Source organism: Corvus brachyrhynchos, unplaced genomic scaffold (assembly GCF_000691975.1).
Source record: "Corvus brachyrhynchos isolate BGI_N302 unplaced genomic scaffold, ASM69197v1 scaffold115, whole genome shotgun sequence".
Taxonomy (NCBI): Eukaryota; Metazoa; Chordata; class Aves; order Passeriformes; family Corvidae; genus Corvus; species Corvus brachyrhynchos.
In genome coordinates, this window is record NW_008239553.1 from 10,921,444 (window position 1) to 10,937,581 (window position 16,138).

The following is a 16,138-nucleotide window of genomic DNA, read 5'->3' on the forward strand; positions in this document are numbered from 1 at the left end:
CACTGCTCCCACAGCCATCCACCTTCACCTTCTGCTGAGGCTGCAAGGAGATGCCTGCAAGTTGGATCCTGCCCTGGTCTAGGCTGACCTAGTGCTGTGTGTGGTGGAGCGTGGGAACCTCTAGCATGAATTCATTATGAATGTGGACAGGGCAACTCCTTGACCTAAAGGAAGCTTTCTCCTTCAACTCAATTACCAGGATCCAATTACAAATGGTAAGACAGCTAGTTTTCTTTCCAAGATTCAACCTCAATTTTTCATCAGATGCTTCCATTTGCTCTTGCTGCTTCAGAGCTCTCTTGGTTCGGTAACTTCACTGCTAGAAAGAGATGAATTTGCTTTCCCCACATGCCTTGTAGGGATTTATTCAGTGGACTGGAAGACACTTTCCCGCAGACTGACCTAGTTCCACATTTTTAAGCTGTGCGGAATGCTGATCCAGTGGGCCAAAAAAAACATCTGTTCAAAAACACTTCCAAGGTCATCTCCCAAGTGAAAGATGGAGATCTGGAAAACAAAACAAATGGATTATCTGCCCCACCCTCCCAAACCTAAAACCTGATGTTGCATGCTCACAGGTTTGGCTTTGGGACACTGAAAGCTCTGTGTGTCCTTGGGCAGATGAGCCAGGACAGTTTGGTTTTCACCTAAATTAGCTTCAGTCCAAGCAAGTTCAAAAACACTGATAAATTATAAAAAACCACTGCCTCTCCTTTACATCATTCTGGTGAAGCCCAGAGTAACTCTTAAAGGCAGCAAACCCTTGTAAATGGGGGAAGAAGATACATTTGTGCAATAATACAAGTAGAAAGTCAAGGGATGAAGTGTTTTTTACATAACAAGTAATGGCCTTCAAAGTGATAAAGATTAGGAATCTAACAGAGAATGGAACTCGTGTACAAATAAGCACTAAGAAAAGTGGTACAAGAAGAAAGCAGGAAGAAATGGACACTCTGGAAAGTCTTAACAAATCCAACAAAATCAGAAAATGGTTTAGAAGAACCTTTAAAATGAGTTTTATTGTCAGAATTTTACAAGTAGCCTTCAGTGGCATCATACAAGAAGAACTCTGTTGCAAAACTCTAATAAATAGTCTGCCCCAAGTCCCAAAATATTTTTTGAAATAAAATAAAACCAAACAAAAATAAAAGAGAATAAAAGCAAGACTTCGGGATGCTCAGAGATGTTAGCAATATTTCCCATTTACAAATAATATCAGGCATTATATAAATCTCCTTCATACAAGTCATTAAAAAACCCAAGACATTCTAAACCTTTACAAAAGCACTCCAGAAATAGTTCCAAAGAGATCCATTTCCATGACAAAACATTAGAGAAGAACTCCATGGGGATTAGCATCACAAATGAAGTTTGAGGTTGAAGTGTAGTGTGTACTTGTGTGCAGCAAGATTAAAGAGCGTGAAAAAGGGATTTGAAGAGAGCATGGAAGTCTGTGACAAGACTGTGCCAGTGATTTTAATCTGTGTATTTGAGAATGTGATAAAGGGGAGTGAGAGGATGCTCTCGAAATTAACCCCCAAATACACTGCACTTTATGGAAGGCAATATTTACTAAGGTAGTAACTATATCCTCAGAAGGGAGTAGAAAAGATTTCTCAGCACACTGCACAGTTCAATGACTGAGCAGACTGCAGTGCTTAAAAGTTGTATTTTGACACCTAAAAGGTATTTTCTGTAGAGGTAACACGTTGTGGCAAGTTAGCTGTTCCTTCAAAGAACAAGAAATTAACTTTGCTGGCATGAAGCAGTTTGGGAAATCTCGTGCTAGACAGTTTCACTGGGGACTGGGGATTTCAGAGCTCCAATCCTGTCCCAGTGCTTTAAAAAATACACTTCTCTAATTCCCCTTTACATATTCCTCTATCTTCCATAGTAAAGGATTTATAAGATCTCTCATGCAATAAAACACAACTTGAATAAACTTTTCTCAAACCTGCTGTGATTTGAGAAAACCAAAGAAACAGAATGGGAGGGCAGGTACACAGTGATGGTTTGTGGTTTTTCATGGAGACATTTCAGGGGGAAAAAAAAAAATCTTAATCTCTTTACAACTTCAGCTTAAGTCTCCTGCACATATGCAAGCAACAGACTCCCCTGGAAGGGAAGGGGGCTGTACTTAACTGAGCACTGTTGCTGGATCGCTTATGTCTCAGCCTGCCTGATGTGGGTATGAATTGCAGCATGCCTAGTTTTGCTGTTTGTAAAGGTACTTGCAGCCACTGTTTCCACAGGAAACAAAGGCCACCAGAAATGCTAATGCAGTAGATGTGTGATAATATGCCTCACCCATGGCTCACCTCTCTAGTCTCTCTCTAAGCTGTGGTGCTGGTTGTACTGTACCATACACTATGGACACGCGCTCTCTGCAATGTATGGGAAGGTAGCACTAGTAATCAAGCGCAAATTGCTAAGGAGACATCTAAAACATTGCATTACATCCCCTTGTCTGTGGCATACTTCAGAAAACAATGTTAGAAGAGCAGTAAAGTAAACATTTCTTTCTAATTTTCTAGATGTCATAATATTTGTCAAAGCTGCAAGGAAAAGCAGATTACCTGAAACAGAGAAAAAGGAGTTAATGGAAACAGAGGCAGATGGAACAGCAAGCCTGATCCTGGCCTCCAAATCATTTTGTACATAACAGATAAAGAGACAATGTGCAAAAAATAGACATTCACATTTTAGCAGTTAAACTTTTATTTTACCTTTTTAAAATTATTTACTTTGTTTTTTCTACAAAAGGCAGACATTGATTGTTGATCTGCAATTGTTCTGAGTGCGCGCAGAGATGCAAAAAAGGGTTATTGGAGGATGAAGAACAGGGAATTGCTCTGACTATACTTTCACATGTCATAATTAAGGTGGCATTAAAGCTTAAGTCCCAGTAATAATATTCATAAGAGATAGTTTCCTTCCCCATACACCGTTCTCAGTTCATATCAATTGTGTTGAAAACCCATTCGGTGAATTTCTTCAGCTTTTCGGTTGCATTCTGGGATTCCTCCTGTAACCTCAAGTTGTCTTCCCGCAAATGTTGCACTTCAGCCTGAAGGCTGGCTTTGTCCTCTTTTTCCTTAGGCATAAGGAAAAATACAGATCTTAGTGGACATTTTAGGTCATGCTTCCTATCTATCTAGAGCAGCGAGAATCTCTTGAGAGCATAAGTCTCATTCTTTTTAAGGATTTTATGTGCAGTAACACATGGGTTTATATCCAAAGGACATTAGTGACATCTCCTTCCTCATGTTTTGCTTGCATGAACAGGATTTCTCTGTATTAGATTCTAATACAGAAGCTGGCTACCGACGTGGTCCAATAAAATTGGACATGACCTGTTCTGAATGTACAAGTCCTGATGGTTAACTAAGCAAAAGGCAGGGAATCTTCCTGTAAACCACTTTCCCAGCTAAGAGACTTCATCTCACTGCAGCAGATCCTTCTTGGACCAAGTAGGCATTAAAACAATACGGGAAGTTTCCACAGCAGAAATTACATGTTTAGATAACACTGTCAACTTTTCATCAGCAGGATACATTTATATGGACTAACTTCAAGCCTTTTGCAGTGTCACCTGAATTAGGAGCGGAGGTACTATGAATCACCCTCCTAATTTAAGCAGAGGAATCAAACGCCTACAAATTCAGACACCCCATCCCAGCCGTGCATAATTAGAAGCCTGAGAAAAGTAGCAAAGAAATGTCTCTTTCTCATACAAGGATGAGACTGTCACAGGCTCAGGCATGGCAAAGCAGGCTTACACAGTTATTAGCATCACCAAGCACTAAATACATGTCTTACAAATCCTTCTGTAGATGAAATGCTTACCTTCCTTAAATCTTCCTGCAGCATCTTCAGCAAACCTTCCAGTTGGTCCACTTTAGAGGCGAGAGTTGGAGGAGATTCTTTACTGTTGAAAGCAGAAAACAAAAACAGGTATTGATATGATTTACTGTCTTCACACGGGGTAGCTAACAGCTTTGTCTATACCAAGTGGCTTTATGAAGGTATGCATTTGGGTACACCACGAATTCACAAAATTAACATAATAAAGAGTACCTGGAACACGTGCAGCACATTAAACAAAAGAACAAATTTAACTCATGATTAATTGGGGTCATCCCATCACTTGACTTCTTTCTACTTGGAACTTACTGTATGTGCCTTGAATTACCATTGTTTTGGACAGGTTCATGAACATCTCAGACAAGAAAAACCTACAAATAGGTTCAACTGGACTTGAAATTCTTTTCTTTTCACCTCCTAATTCCATCTTCATGAGATCTTGTGAAGAGTTCTTGCATGAAGCCTGGAGACGGCTTCCAGATAAAGATATCCCTACTCTTTGCTTTGGTTTGTAGCTGGGAAAGCCTGCACATCTGGTGTATTTACTTACCCTGTATAAGGCTTTATCTGTGCAGTAAGCTGGTCCTCAGCCTGATCACTACTGGAAGCAGCGCTCACAGGTCTGTGATTTTCATCAGCAGCAGCAAAGAATGAAGCTCGCTGAACTGAGAAGGCAACCACACAGAGAAAAACAATGGCAGCAGTAATGATTATTTGTTCATGCACAGCACAAGAGCTATGCTGCAGGATCTCAGCAATTTCAGTCTGTTTCAAGCAAGATAAAGTGATGATATGACATACCAATGTCCCCTTGACAGATGCAAACTGCCAGTGCAAGTCTTTGCACCAGGTTTTCCACTGTACTGGATTCAAGAAGTACCGGCTCTGGCACAAGCAGCACTGTGCAGATCATCCTGGGTATGACTGCATGATACCATCCAATAACTTAGCAACTTTATTTAGTTTCCTTCACTCTATAAAGAATGCCTTTATCTTGAGGAAAGAAAAGCTCACTGTGCATAATTTGACCAATGTCATTTTTCAGAACCTGAAATTTTTTCCTTATGCTTTATAAAATGTTTCCAGATTGAAACATGAAACCTCTTTCCTGCCTTGTGTGTGTATCTCTTGTCCTGTAACTGTTCAAATGTTCTTACACATCTCTATATCACTGTCACGTGCGCTGTGACTGTAAACTACTGACTGCTCCTACCTCAAGAGTCTCCTAGCACAAACAGAAATATAAAGACTTTTAGCTTAATAAATTAACCGTAGCAGCTGCTGGGCTCTCACCGGAAGCCGAAGAGCATTGTTTTTTTCTGTTTGGCAAATTTTTATACTAGAGGTTGGTATAGCTCAGAGATCCAGGCAGTTTTTCTTTCAGCTGGTACAGATACTGCTATTTGTAACTTCAGGTGCTTGTGCTGAGGACACCAATCAGTGGTGTAGAAGAGGTGTTCAGGATCACAAATCAGAATTTAGGCTCCTTGGTATGTGTCAATCCCTACTGCCACCTGTCAGAGATTAGAGACTGGGATTATACTGTGACCAGACAACCAAAGACCAATGGAATTATATTGAGATCCTTCTCCAAGTCAAATCTGAATATATTTTTACAGCAGTGAGATGAAGCTGCCAGCTAACACATTACTCCAGCTTTTCTTCATCTGAGCTGTCAGTTTGTTATCTTGACCACAGTGACTGTGTTCACACTTCTAAAGAGAAACACAAGTCAGTCTGGGGCTTACCAAGTGAGGGATTCAGGTTAATGAGGACAGTCAAATAAATCTCACCAAAAACCAGGGGATCCTTTAAAGACAAACTACCAACCACAGGGAAACGTGTTAAAACCTGAGTTTCACCCATATGTGGTGATGAAAAAACCATCACTACAAATTCATCTCCTCTTGAGGACTATGGCTTACTTTGAATACTCTTCCCCAAGACTGCACAGCAGAGACATGAGCCAAGCTGCTTCTACAACTCCTGTGGCAACAGAGCAGAGGACACGAGTACCTCTTGAACACCCACTGAGACATGCACTGTCTTAATGATATGTAAGGCTACTACCAGAAAACAGCCAAGAAATCAAGTTACTTCACAGCCTTCTCCAACCATGCTGAATAAGGTCTAAAAGATTCAGGATCAGTGAAAAAACACTTCCATGAAGGTGGGACAGCATATATACAGGTATCAGGAATAGGAACTTCTCTTTAACACACCTAGAAGACTTTTCCATTGGATTCTAGTAATGTAAACTCTCTTTTGTCTAAACTGCATTTAATTTTAAGTTCAAATGTATCTAGGCAGTTTACAGTTCTCTTCAGTTTACTAAGTGTCATGGAGATGGAAAATACCATAGGATGAAACAACACTTACATGCAAATCTATGTCTTTGGGGTATGCAGAGGCAAGAAGGCAATGAAAAAGTATATACCAACAAGGCCTATTTTCCAAATTATCTTGGTAGCAAACTTCAGCTGCACTACACATACTTCTTGCTAGTGCAGTAAGCAATCATTAGTGTGCTTTTTCCCTACTACATAACTTTATTTTTGCACTTCTGTGCTGGATGCCTTTCCTACACCAGCTGTGATATCTTCAACTGCTTCACATGAAATGAGAAGTGACCAGTTTCACAAAGATTTGGCCAAACCATAGCACTGAGGAATTCCAGTATGAAGAAATGGTATCGGAGTATTACATACAAAGTTTCAGGCTCTTAACACTTAACTTGGTATTTTAAATGAGCTTAAGAGTCAGACTAAGTAGAGAATTAAGAACAACAGAAACAAAAATCAGGATTAAAATAAACCCAACCAACCACAAACCCCACAGCCCTTAAAGAAACATGCACAAAGACCAGCTTCCTAAGTGTTATATTCTGAAAACTTACCTTCAAAAGCTTTGGCAGCATCTACCAAGTTTGACCAGTCCAGATCAGAGGCAGAATCAGGCAATGGCATAAGACCAGGGTCTGGCATGGGCTGCCGTCTTTGCTCCTGGATATCTGTGAGGGAGCTGTCTGAGGCAGAAAACTCTCCTGGAGCGATGCAGAATAGATTACAAACTCCATAAAAACACCCCAAAATTCCTTTCTTAATACTATTGCATACCCTATTCTTAACTTTTCTGGCACAGCACTTTGTAACCAAAATTCAGAAGAATGTTTGATCAACTGCAGTTGACCAGATACAGCCCTTTACAAAGCAGTGTTCTAAAACCAGAACATTCGGCTCCTTTCTAACCTGCCTGAATCTTTGCAGCTGAGCACTTCAAAAGTCAAGCTCTGACTCCTCAGCACTGGAGCTGGGAGCAATACTCTTCTACCCAACAATTCCTGCCTCTGCACAAGCTGAAAATACTTTAGAGGGCTCTGCCTCTTGCTGGGGCTTCTACAAGCCCTGGAACCTATTTGCTTCTGTAAAAAACCCAAAACAAAGCAACAAAACCATGGTTTTTTTTTCCTTTCTCTTTACAACCTTGTAAACCAATGGGAGCCGACTTAAATCTACCAAGACAAATCAGAACAAGAAAACCTTAATATTACTTTCAGAGCATTGCACATCTCTCAGCAGTTTAGTGAAACCTTCAGATCATTAGTAAAAAATAGCCACACCCACCTGTAAGCTGGTGCATGGCTCATTATGGAAAAAAAACATTGGCAAGCTTGAAAGCAGGATACAAAATCCTTATCATTTTTGTGCAGATTAAAACAACAAAAGCGAAACACTTAGATTTTTATCACTAATTAGGGCAAGACTAAACTGTCAAACAAGAATTATCTACTTTATTTCAGTTTACTGGCTGGACAATCAAAAAATGGGCAATGCCTGGTCACATGTATGAGCTCAGATGCAGCAACAACTTCCTTTCTCATGCCCTCGATCAGAAAAGTTTTGAAAACCTTGTAGGTAGTATTAGAACAGAGAGATGTAGGGGTGAGAAGATGGAATGGGCACCTGGGAGGAGGCTGCTGAGAAGATTATAGTGAAGAATCTGCTTGGATCAGAGAGAACAGACAGTGTGACAGGCAGGATATAATCCCAAAATGCCATGAGTTGTGTTATTTCCCCTCCTTTTTTTTTTCCCCCCCCCGGATAGTCTAGTTAAACTATATAACTTCACTAACTAAATTAACTTTGTAAGAACTTCAGCTAAATCATACTGCTGCCTGGGGAATAGTGACCAGAAAAGCTACACTGCATTCACTTCTTTGCTCAGAAATCTTGATTTTTTTTTTTTGGCGTGTGTGTCTGTGCGTATTTACTTTTTGTAAATGTAATTTTGGTTCAATATTAACACTGAGGATTCGGTTCTTAGCTCTCGAAAGAGTTATTTTGCAAGTTGTTAACATGAAAATATTTCCAATTAGTGAAAAGATACACAGAATTAGATTAAAACCTAACTATTTGAAAAGCTACCTGTTTTAAAATGTGAGTTGGATTGTTAAGGCGGATGAGTAAATATGAGCATTTTTATCTCACCATTTTCCCTCTTTAGAAAAAATGGATGTACTCTGGAAGCTTTGAATTTAAAGAATTTTGAATAACTGGAAGCCAACAAATACTTGTGCTACTCAATATCTAGCTTACTTAATCCTTTCCTCAGCAAAGTGTATGTGGGAAGACAATTTGTGTGCCACTCAAATAGCTGGTCCTTTTATCATGCAGGCCCTACATTTTGAAGAAAATGGAAAATCTTGTTTTGTTGACAAAGGTAGAAAGGCTATGTACTAGGAGGAGTTATCAGTTTGGTGTGGAAGAGAACATGACAGCAAAAGAAGGTTTTAGTAGTTTTCTTTTTGGAAAATACAGGCATTTCAATGAAAAGAGACCAAGTGCCGCTTCCCACTTGTACTCAGATGGCATCACTAATCTTCTGACCCCAAGCCCTCAGAAGCCAAATCCTCCATCCAGTTACAAGTACAACCAAGTCTGCGAAGTTATTTTAGTGCATATAAAAAACAGAAATGAAGAGAGCTCCGTTTCCTCTTATGCAAGAAACACGTTATACAGACACAACAGCTCAAGAAAATGTCAGGTTCAACACTGAAAACTGATGCCTGGTGATCACAGTCAGATGAAAAGAATTTAAAATAGATTTCTTGATCAGCCTTCACTGTCAAATGTAGCCTGTGTAGCTAAATACAGACTGTGCTTAGGGCCCACTATAGTGAGTTGAATCTATTGATAGCCTTGCATTTTCCTCTTGAAACATACTAAAACATGAATAAATCAGTGTAGACATGTACTTCAAAAAATATTGCACAACCCTACCCTGAGATCTACCTCTATCTCTGGAAAACAAACTCAGTTATAAAGTACAGTGGGAACCTGTGAAAATTCCCTTTCTCACTAACTGAGACATTCACATGCAGCAACACACAACCCATCAAATAATCATACTGAGACTTTTCAGTAAACTAATGGGGGAAAGCTGAGTGTCTTCTTGACAGCACTTTACAAATAACTTTTTCCAGTTAGCTGTGTGACTAAAATAAGTAATTCAAGTGCTGTAAAATAGATAGGGTAAGGAAATGAATCTAAAAACAATTGGTGCAATAAAAGCTGTATCTGCTGTAGCTGTGTATCCAAATGTCCACTAGCATTTATCCACTTCTGTATCATTATTTTCCTAATCACAATTTGTTCCCATAATCCCACACTACAGGAACTGACACCTAGAGTTCTCTCTGGTGAATAACCAGGCATACATTATTTGTCCATTGGTCCAACTGATCTAGGTGACTCTTGGAAGAAATGGCAGAAACTTGCAGCCAATGACGCAAATTTCTGTGCTCCCTCCACAAGGCAAATGCAGGACCAATCATGCCATTTTGCACTCACTGAAGTGAGGGAAAAAAAATATAAATTTTATATTTTCAGTCATGTGACTGGACTCTCTTAATTTGAGCAAAACCAAGATGGAACTACTAATTGCTGTAACAAACATTTTACCCCAAGATGATTCCAAAAGGATTCCTCACGAAGTCGAAAAATGGGAAATACACTTACCATGTAGTGATTTCATTCCCAAAGTATAGGATGGTCTCCGTAACGGCAGCGATTTTGGGAGAGAAGGGTAGGTGCTGGTGAATAGTACATCATTTGGCATGGCTTGGTCCAAGAGCGAGGCCCGTGAGGTGAAGAAGTGGTCCCTTTGACCACTGTAAATACTCTCATCTGACAAAGTCCTTTGCAAGGCACGCCTTGTGGTAGGAGTGCTGGGAAAGGGAGACTGACAGGACAGAGTGTGTGACTATACATTTATAAACACAAATAAAAAGAAATGAGAAAAAAATCATCAATAAAGAAGCTTTTGAAATAACTTTTAAAACCTTTTTTTAAATAAGAAACTGAGTATTAACATAGCATTTTTTCAGAGTGGACAGGAGAAAAAACTAAAGGAATTAGCTTTTAAGGAGATTGTAACTAGGTAACATATATATATACAGAGCTCTTTTTTTTGCCTATCTCACATTCTAACTTTTGAACAGCCTTCAAATTTCTCCTAAAGTGGAAATCCCAGGCAGCCCTTGCTGATTCCAGAGCTGACAGTGTAGCAGAGAAACGGATACAGAAAGAGCCTGAATGCTGCACAAACCAGAGTTTTCCCACTGCCTGGGGGAGGCTGCCTTCCTGCAGGCAGAGCACCAGAAAATGCCAGCTAATTAGAAGTCTCCTATTACTGAACAACTACGAACACTCACTACTGCTGTGGGTCTCCAGAAATATTTGCATCAAAAGTAAGTAAATGGTCCCATGAATAGGAAGAACTTGTGTCCTACCCCCACAATCATCCCAGCTTCCTCCATGCTCCACAAAGGAGAAGGCAATGCTGGGGGCAGCCTGGAGTGTAACTCCAGGCTAGTGCCAGAGAGCTGCTATCATGACCATTCCCACCAGTAGAGACTCTGATTTTCATGAAACCTGTAGCAACATAGCTATCTTTAAGGCATAGTATTTCTTTACAGTTTGGTTGAAATTTGGTCCAAAGGCTTTCATGGAGAAATTTTTACAGAGCCTCATTTGCTCTGTAAGAGAGTTTAAACCAAAAAAAGGAGAAAATGGGTTTTCCAGAAGGAGCGATTAAAAACAGAGTTGCATATTTGCACATAAAAATAGTCCTCTCTTCTCGGGGAGAAGAAAAACCATGTTTAAACAGACAGTATTCTATTCCTGTGATCAAAATCCCACACTACAAGGTGGGAGAAGAGCATGGAAGAGTGACTGTTGGTACTGTAGAAGACAACCTGCCAATCCCCTCACCTCTTACAAATTTTAATATAAGAACATTGCTGGACATGTTTGTTTTATGATTAAGAATCAGAATTATTAAGATTACTTCCAAAGCCCAGCTATCATCAGAAGATAAGGAAATAAAGAAGCCAACTTTCCATTTCTCATGCCAGTTTTCTATTACCAAATCCTCCCCTCTGTGTTGCCTCCTTCAGGACTTGCCCATCACATTATGAACCTGCATATACCATTAACACTACAGAAATTACAACTTCTGGTACACAGTTGTTACTAAGGCATATGGAAGACTGAACTGCCTTTTTTTTTTTTTTGCTAATGAAAAGTTCTGGTACCAGAGCAGGGGAAAGAGAAAAAGTTACTTGTCTGAGAAGATACAGTGCCCAAATAGTAGGTAAGGAGATAAGAAAGGCCGGGAAGATAATACAAAGATGTACAAGACACACAAAATCACAGCCTAGAACAAATTCTACTGGCAAACAAAGCCTATGTCAGGCAACAGACAGAAAGGAGGAGGATTTTTGGTGCAGTGAACTAATGCAGGCCATTATCATTATTTTTCTTTTTTTTTTTCCTTTTAAAGTGTCAAAAAATTTTGTGCTGTAAGACTACTTCTCTAAGATGAACTCTAAGTCATACAGTGGGCAAAATTAAGTTACTTTTAAAATGGAAAAGATGCCATTTATTGGTGTGACAGAACATTGTTAACTTGCTGAAATTTATCAAAAGTGCAACCAGGAAATAAAGACCAGGGTAAGAACTGATTCACTAACCCCAAAGCAGAAAAACAGCAAACCTAGGAAGATATCTTGGAATGAGAACAATTCTCTTGCTCTAAACAACCAACAGGAGGTGTTTGCATCACCCATGTCCCAATCCCCCGCAGAACTACCACAAACCTAAGAAAAAGGTATCTTGCCAATGACAAGGTTTTCTTATCTCTGGCCTTCAAAGCAACATCTTAAATAATCTGTGTATGGAACCCACACTTACAAGCTTTAATAAGCCACTTCAGGTTTTTACTAGCAAAAAAAGAAGTTACAGCTCTCTCTTCTGCATGGTTGCTGTGGAAACAATTTGGGCTCTGGATGATGAGCACTGGCTTTACAAGGAGACTAGAAATCAAGACATTCTCTTCCAAATTAAGGATTCTAAAAATTAATATATGCACTTACACGTTATTCAGTGTATTTTGAAACACATCAGGAAATGTTTCTAACTATTCTGCAAAAATATCTGTTTAAGTTTTGGGATCATTTTTGATAACAGGATTAGTGAGGTATAAAAATGTGCTTTTTGCAGGGAGTTTCAATACTGTTAGTATGTCACTGTCTAGCGGTGCAAGCAGAGAAGAACAGTTAAAATATGTAAGACAACGCTACAGGATTTTCCATAACCCAGCAGTACTAAATGTTCTTCGCAATTTGGCATATTAGTCTCTTTAAACCTGCACACAAAGTTGTACTAATACTGCAGAGACTGTAATAATGAAACTTTTCACCAAATGTATTTCTCCAGCAATCAGTTATGAACAGATTATTTTCTGTCCATGATGAGAATTCAGGGAATGCCTCGCATTTTATTTTCCTGTTATGGGTGAGAATAGAAGAGATTCTGTCTCTCTCTCTTTAACATACCTTAAAATTCTTCTGGGATTCAGGCGTTGGACTATCAAGATCTATCAATTTCTTCAGCTCTTCTTCGACAGTGGATTTGGATGCTCGTTTTGGGGATGCTCGCAGGTCTCTTGCCGATGCCCGCAGCCGAGGGTGGGCCATTTCATTGCCATCACTCTGGTGACGTCTTAAATGAAATGGAACAGACACATTCAGGTCTCAAAGCCCTGGGGCAGGAGGCATGAATGAAACAAGAATTATAGCACCCTCAAGTTTTTAAAAGAAAAAAACTAGGTAGAGGGCACAGAGGATGGGAGAAGTTTCACTACTACAGCAGAGACTCACCTTAGTGGATGCCTGTGGAAGCACTAACCTTGTTTAAAAACATCAACTAGCAATACATTAAAATAATTCAAAGGTTAATGTAATACATTTTCCCAAAAATGGACTGAATCCATTAAAATAAGGTGCATTCTGTACAAAGCTAAAAAAATATGTCTTCAGAAAGCAGCGTATCACCAAGTTTCTTTAATATTTCAACTGGCTTTTTATAATGTAGTTATCACAAAGTTTCACCATTTCCTTCTGACAGCCAGTTATTGGTATCATCTAGGGATACTGTGCCTGACTCAGTAACAGTCAAGAAGGTTTGAATAAATTACTTTGAAATAGGCTTTCTGAACTACTTGCTTTTTGAGTCATACTTAACAATATTTTCACTAGTAAGTTGTTTTCTCAATTTCTCTTCCAAAAGAGATGCTTGAATATTGTAATGCTGAGCTATCTTGCCTTGCTTTAAGCTTTAAGACGGTTAGACTGGATACTGGCAGCAATCTTAACAAGGCAACGTGGAATGCCAGAGTTAATGCACGGCATGCATGGTACTACTACACGGATGAGAGGTTTAAGTAAAACTCAGGCTCTACAATAAGAGGATTTTTAATATTTGCTCAAATAGCATTTTGAGTCACCTTTAAAAAGTCCCGAGAAAAGATAAGCTTTAATAGGACTGAAATCCATAGAGCTTTCTAGAAATGATAAAACCCCTAACTTTTACAAGTTAACAGCGAATGAGATTAGCCAACTATCTAATATTTAAACCCTAGTCCAGAAGACTAGATTAGAGATTAAGTTCTACAGAAAATGAAGCATTGTATTAAATAGTTTTGAGCTCTTCTCTACAGAGAACTGTCAAAGATCAAAATGTTTCTTTTACAATTACAGCAAATGATCAAACAAGAGAACAAAAAAACAGTCTTACTTTCTTGAATCCATAAACCCCACTGAGTTTATTGTCCCCTCTGGCTTTTTCCATCCGATCAGATACTTGCTAGTAGCACCCTGGCGAGGGTAGAATGTCCTAGGACCAGATGAGGAGGAAGAGGAGGAGGAGAAAGAAGGTGCGAGCTGGGGAGAAGTGGCAGAATGAAGCTCTTCTTTAGGTGAGCTTCTGGCACTGGTGAAAACAACAGGGCTGGCAGAGTGTCGTGAGCTCATGGTACTAGGAAAAGAACATAAGAAAGACAAAAATTGCCTCAAATGTGCATAGATGGGTCTTGTTTACCTGATTTTTAAGCAGAACTCTAGGCAGAAGATGTTATTCTTATCAACAGCGGATAGAGTAGCAAAACCAGTTTGCTCTTCTTAAGGGCCTTCCACCAATGTTTCATTAAAAATATCTCACATAAGTAACAGAAAAATTTTGCAAGCAACCTCTAAGGATACGATATAACCACCCTTCACAAAAGGGGAAATCTAGGGTTCATTGTCATTAGGCAGCTTAAAAGTAATACATGAGATTTTAGTTGAGTTAGCAAAAAAGAACTGAAGTCCAAACTCTTGTTGGAATTCCTGCCTTTTAAAGAAAACATATTTTGAAGGAACTTAAGCAACAAGAAACATCTCTTTAAGACCCCACAACAAACTAAAGAAGAAACCGATACAGCTTTGAAAATAGGGCTTTCTGAATTTCACCTGAAATGCAGTTATGTAGCATTTGTAAGGAAAAAAACCCAAAAACTTAGATTGAGAAGTTAGAGCAGGTGTCTAACAGATATCACTATTCGTCAAGACAGAAAACGGAGCTGGGATGACCAACTGCAGCTTATTGATGGGAGAAGGAGAGGGGCTTTAGATGGAAGATACTCTTTAGTTATGCTGATATTCAAATCTGATGGAACTAGCTTCCTATCAGGAGTGCTAGGCCTTAGACAATATTTACTATAACAACCTTAAAAGGTCAGTCATTTATAAGCACAATAACAGGAAAACGTTACATCTAGCTTTAATGCTGAAATAGCATTATATATCTGGAGACCAGTTTTCTACCAGCTCTCTACACAACTTATCCACATTTTCATCCCTGTATCCAACACTGCAGTGAAGGAACTTGAAACAGATGGCCCCATGGTAAAGAACAGTTTCTGACTGAGAAATAAAAATTAGCTGGAAGGCTAAATAAAGTCACTGAATAATCTCCTCTTCCTTAGCTTAGCAGAAAATTCTTCACCAATCTTTCCATAACTTAATAAAACAATGCATTTTCACATCTATCCCTTTTACTGAAACAGAACGAAGAATTTAAGGTTAAATTTGTGTTGCCACCTGGGAAAACAATACCACCTACATTTAGTCTCAAGCAGTCAGTTACCTAATCTATGCCACTTGTCTGGTTCCTGCTGTAGTCAATGAAGATATATCCTAAGGAGGTGATTCTGCTTGTCTTAAATTAGGTATCTCAGATATGCAGGGAGAATTAATGCTTTGGAGTTTCTTCTCTCTCTTCATTGACAACATATGGGAGTCTAAAGAATCACCCTGAAATATGTTTCATTTTCATGTGGCTCAATTTAAACACCAAGATTCCCAGCAGCCAAGTGCTGTGAGTTTGATGAAGAGCTTGGGTGGACTGTAGCCTTCTACTGTCTGCTGCAAGCCCAGGGGCATCACATCAGGGGCAAGATGCACCTCTCCACATGCACACAAATCCAATTACAGTAATACAGATTTTGTATTATAGAATTATATTTCTTCCTTCCCTCCATCTGTACATTTGAAAGGCCTATACAAAAGACAGCAGATTGAGAAAACACAGGAAGATAATTTTCCTGTCCAGCCATCCCATATATTTGGTGCCGCACAGCACAACCTTCATATTTGTAACAGATACAAGTAAGCATAATTTATAGCAAGAAAGCAGAGAAGATAAGGAGCTAGGGGAATAGGCAGTAAATTTTTCTTCATTCCCCCTTTGTCTCTTCCAATACGGAAAAAAATCTCCTACACATGCTGAGTTAAACCAGCCCATCTGTGAGGTATCACTACCACAGCATAAACTGCCATTTTTTACTCCTTCTAAATACACTCAAGAAGCAGAAAAGTCTTTTTGCTTCAGTGTAG

The 16,138-nt window shown here is 39.2% G+C and overlaps 1 protein-coding gene across 5 annotated transcripts in view; it reads right to left on the minus strand.

Moving 5' to 3' along the window:
- Nucleotides 1-989: 989 nt before the first annotated feature.
- Nucleotides 990-16,138, minus strand: part of SIPA1L1 (signal induced proliferation associated 1 like 1) — a 140,235-nt gene continuing 125,086 nt past the window's right edge. For 4 of the 5 annotated variants that reach the window (XM_008639504.2, XM_017741853.1, XM_017741856.1 and 1 more), the window contains 7 exons: nt 14,001-14,240; nt 12,761-12,926; nt 9,882-10,125; nt 6,761-6,907; nt 4,415-4,529; nt 3,847-3,928; nt 990-3,094 (listed from right to left, as the gene is read on the minus strand). In XM_008639504.2, coding sequence (XP_008637726.1) covers nt 2,951-3,094; nt 3,847-3,928; nt 4,415-4,529; nt 6,761-6,907; nt 9,882-10,125; nt 12,761-12,926; nt 14,001-14,240 — 1,138 coding nt within the window. In that variant the 3' untranslated portion in view covers nt 990-2,950. The remainder of the gene's footprint in view (nt 3,095-3,846; nt 3,929-4,414; nt 4,530-6,760; nt 6,908-9,881; nt 10,126-12,760; nt 12,927-14,000; nt 14,241-16,138) is intronic. The other variant, XM_008639505.2, reaches the window with a different exon arrangement.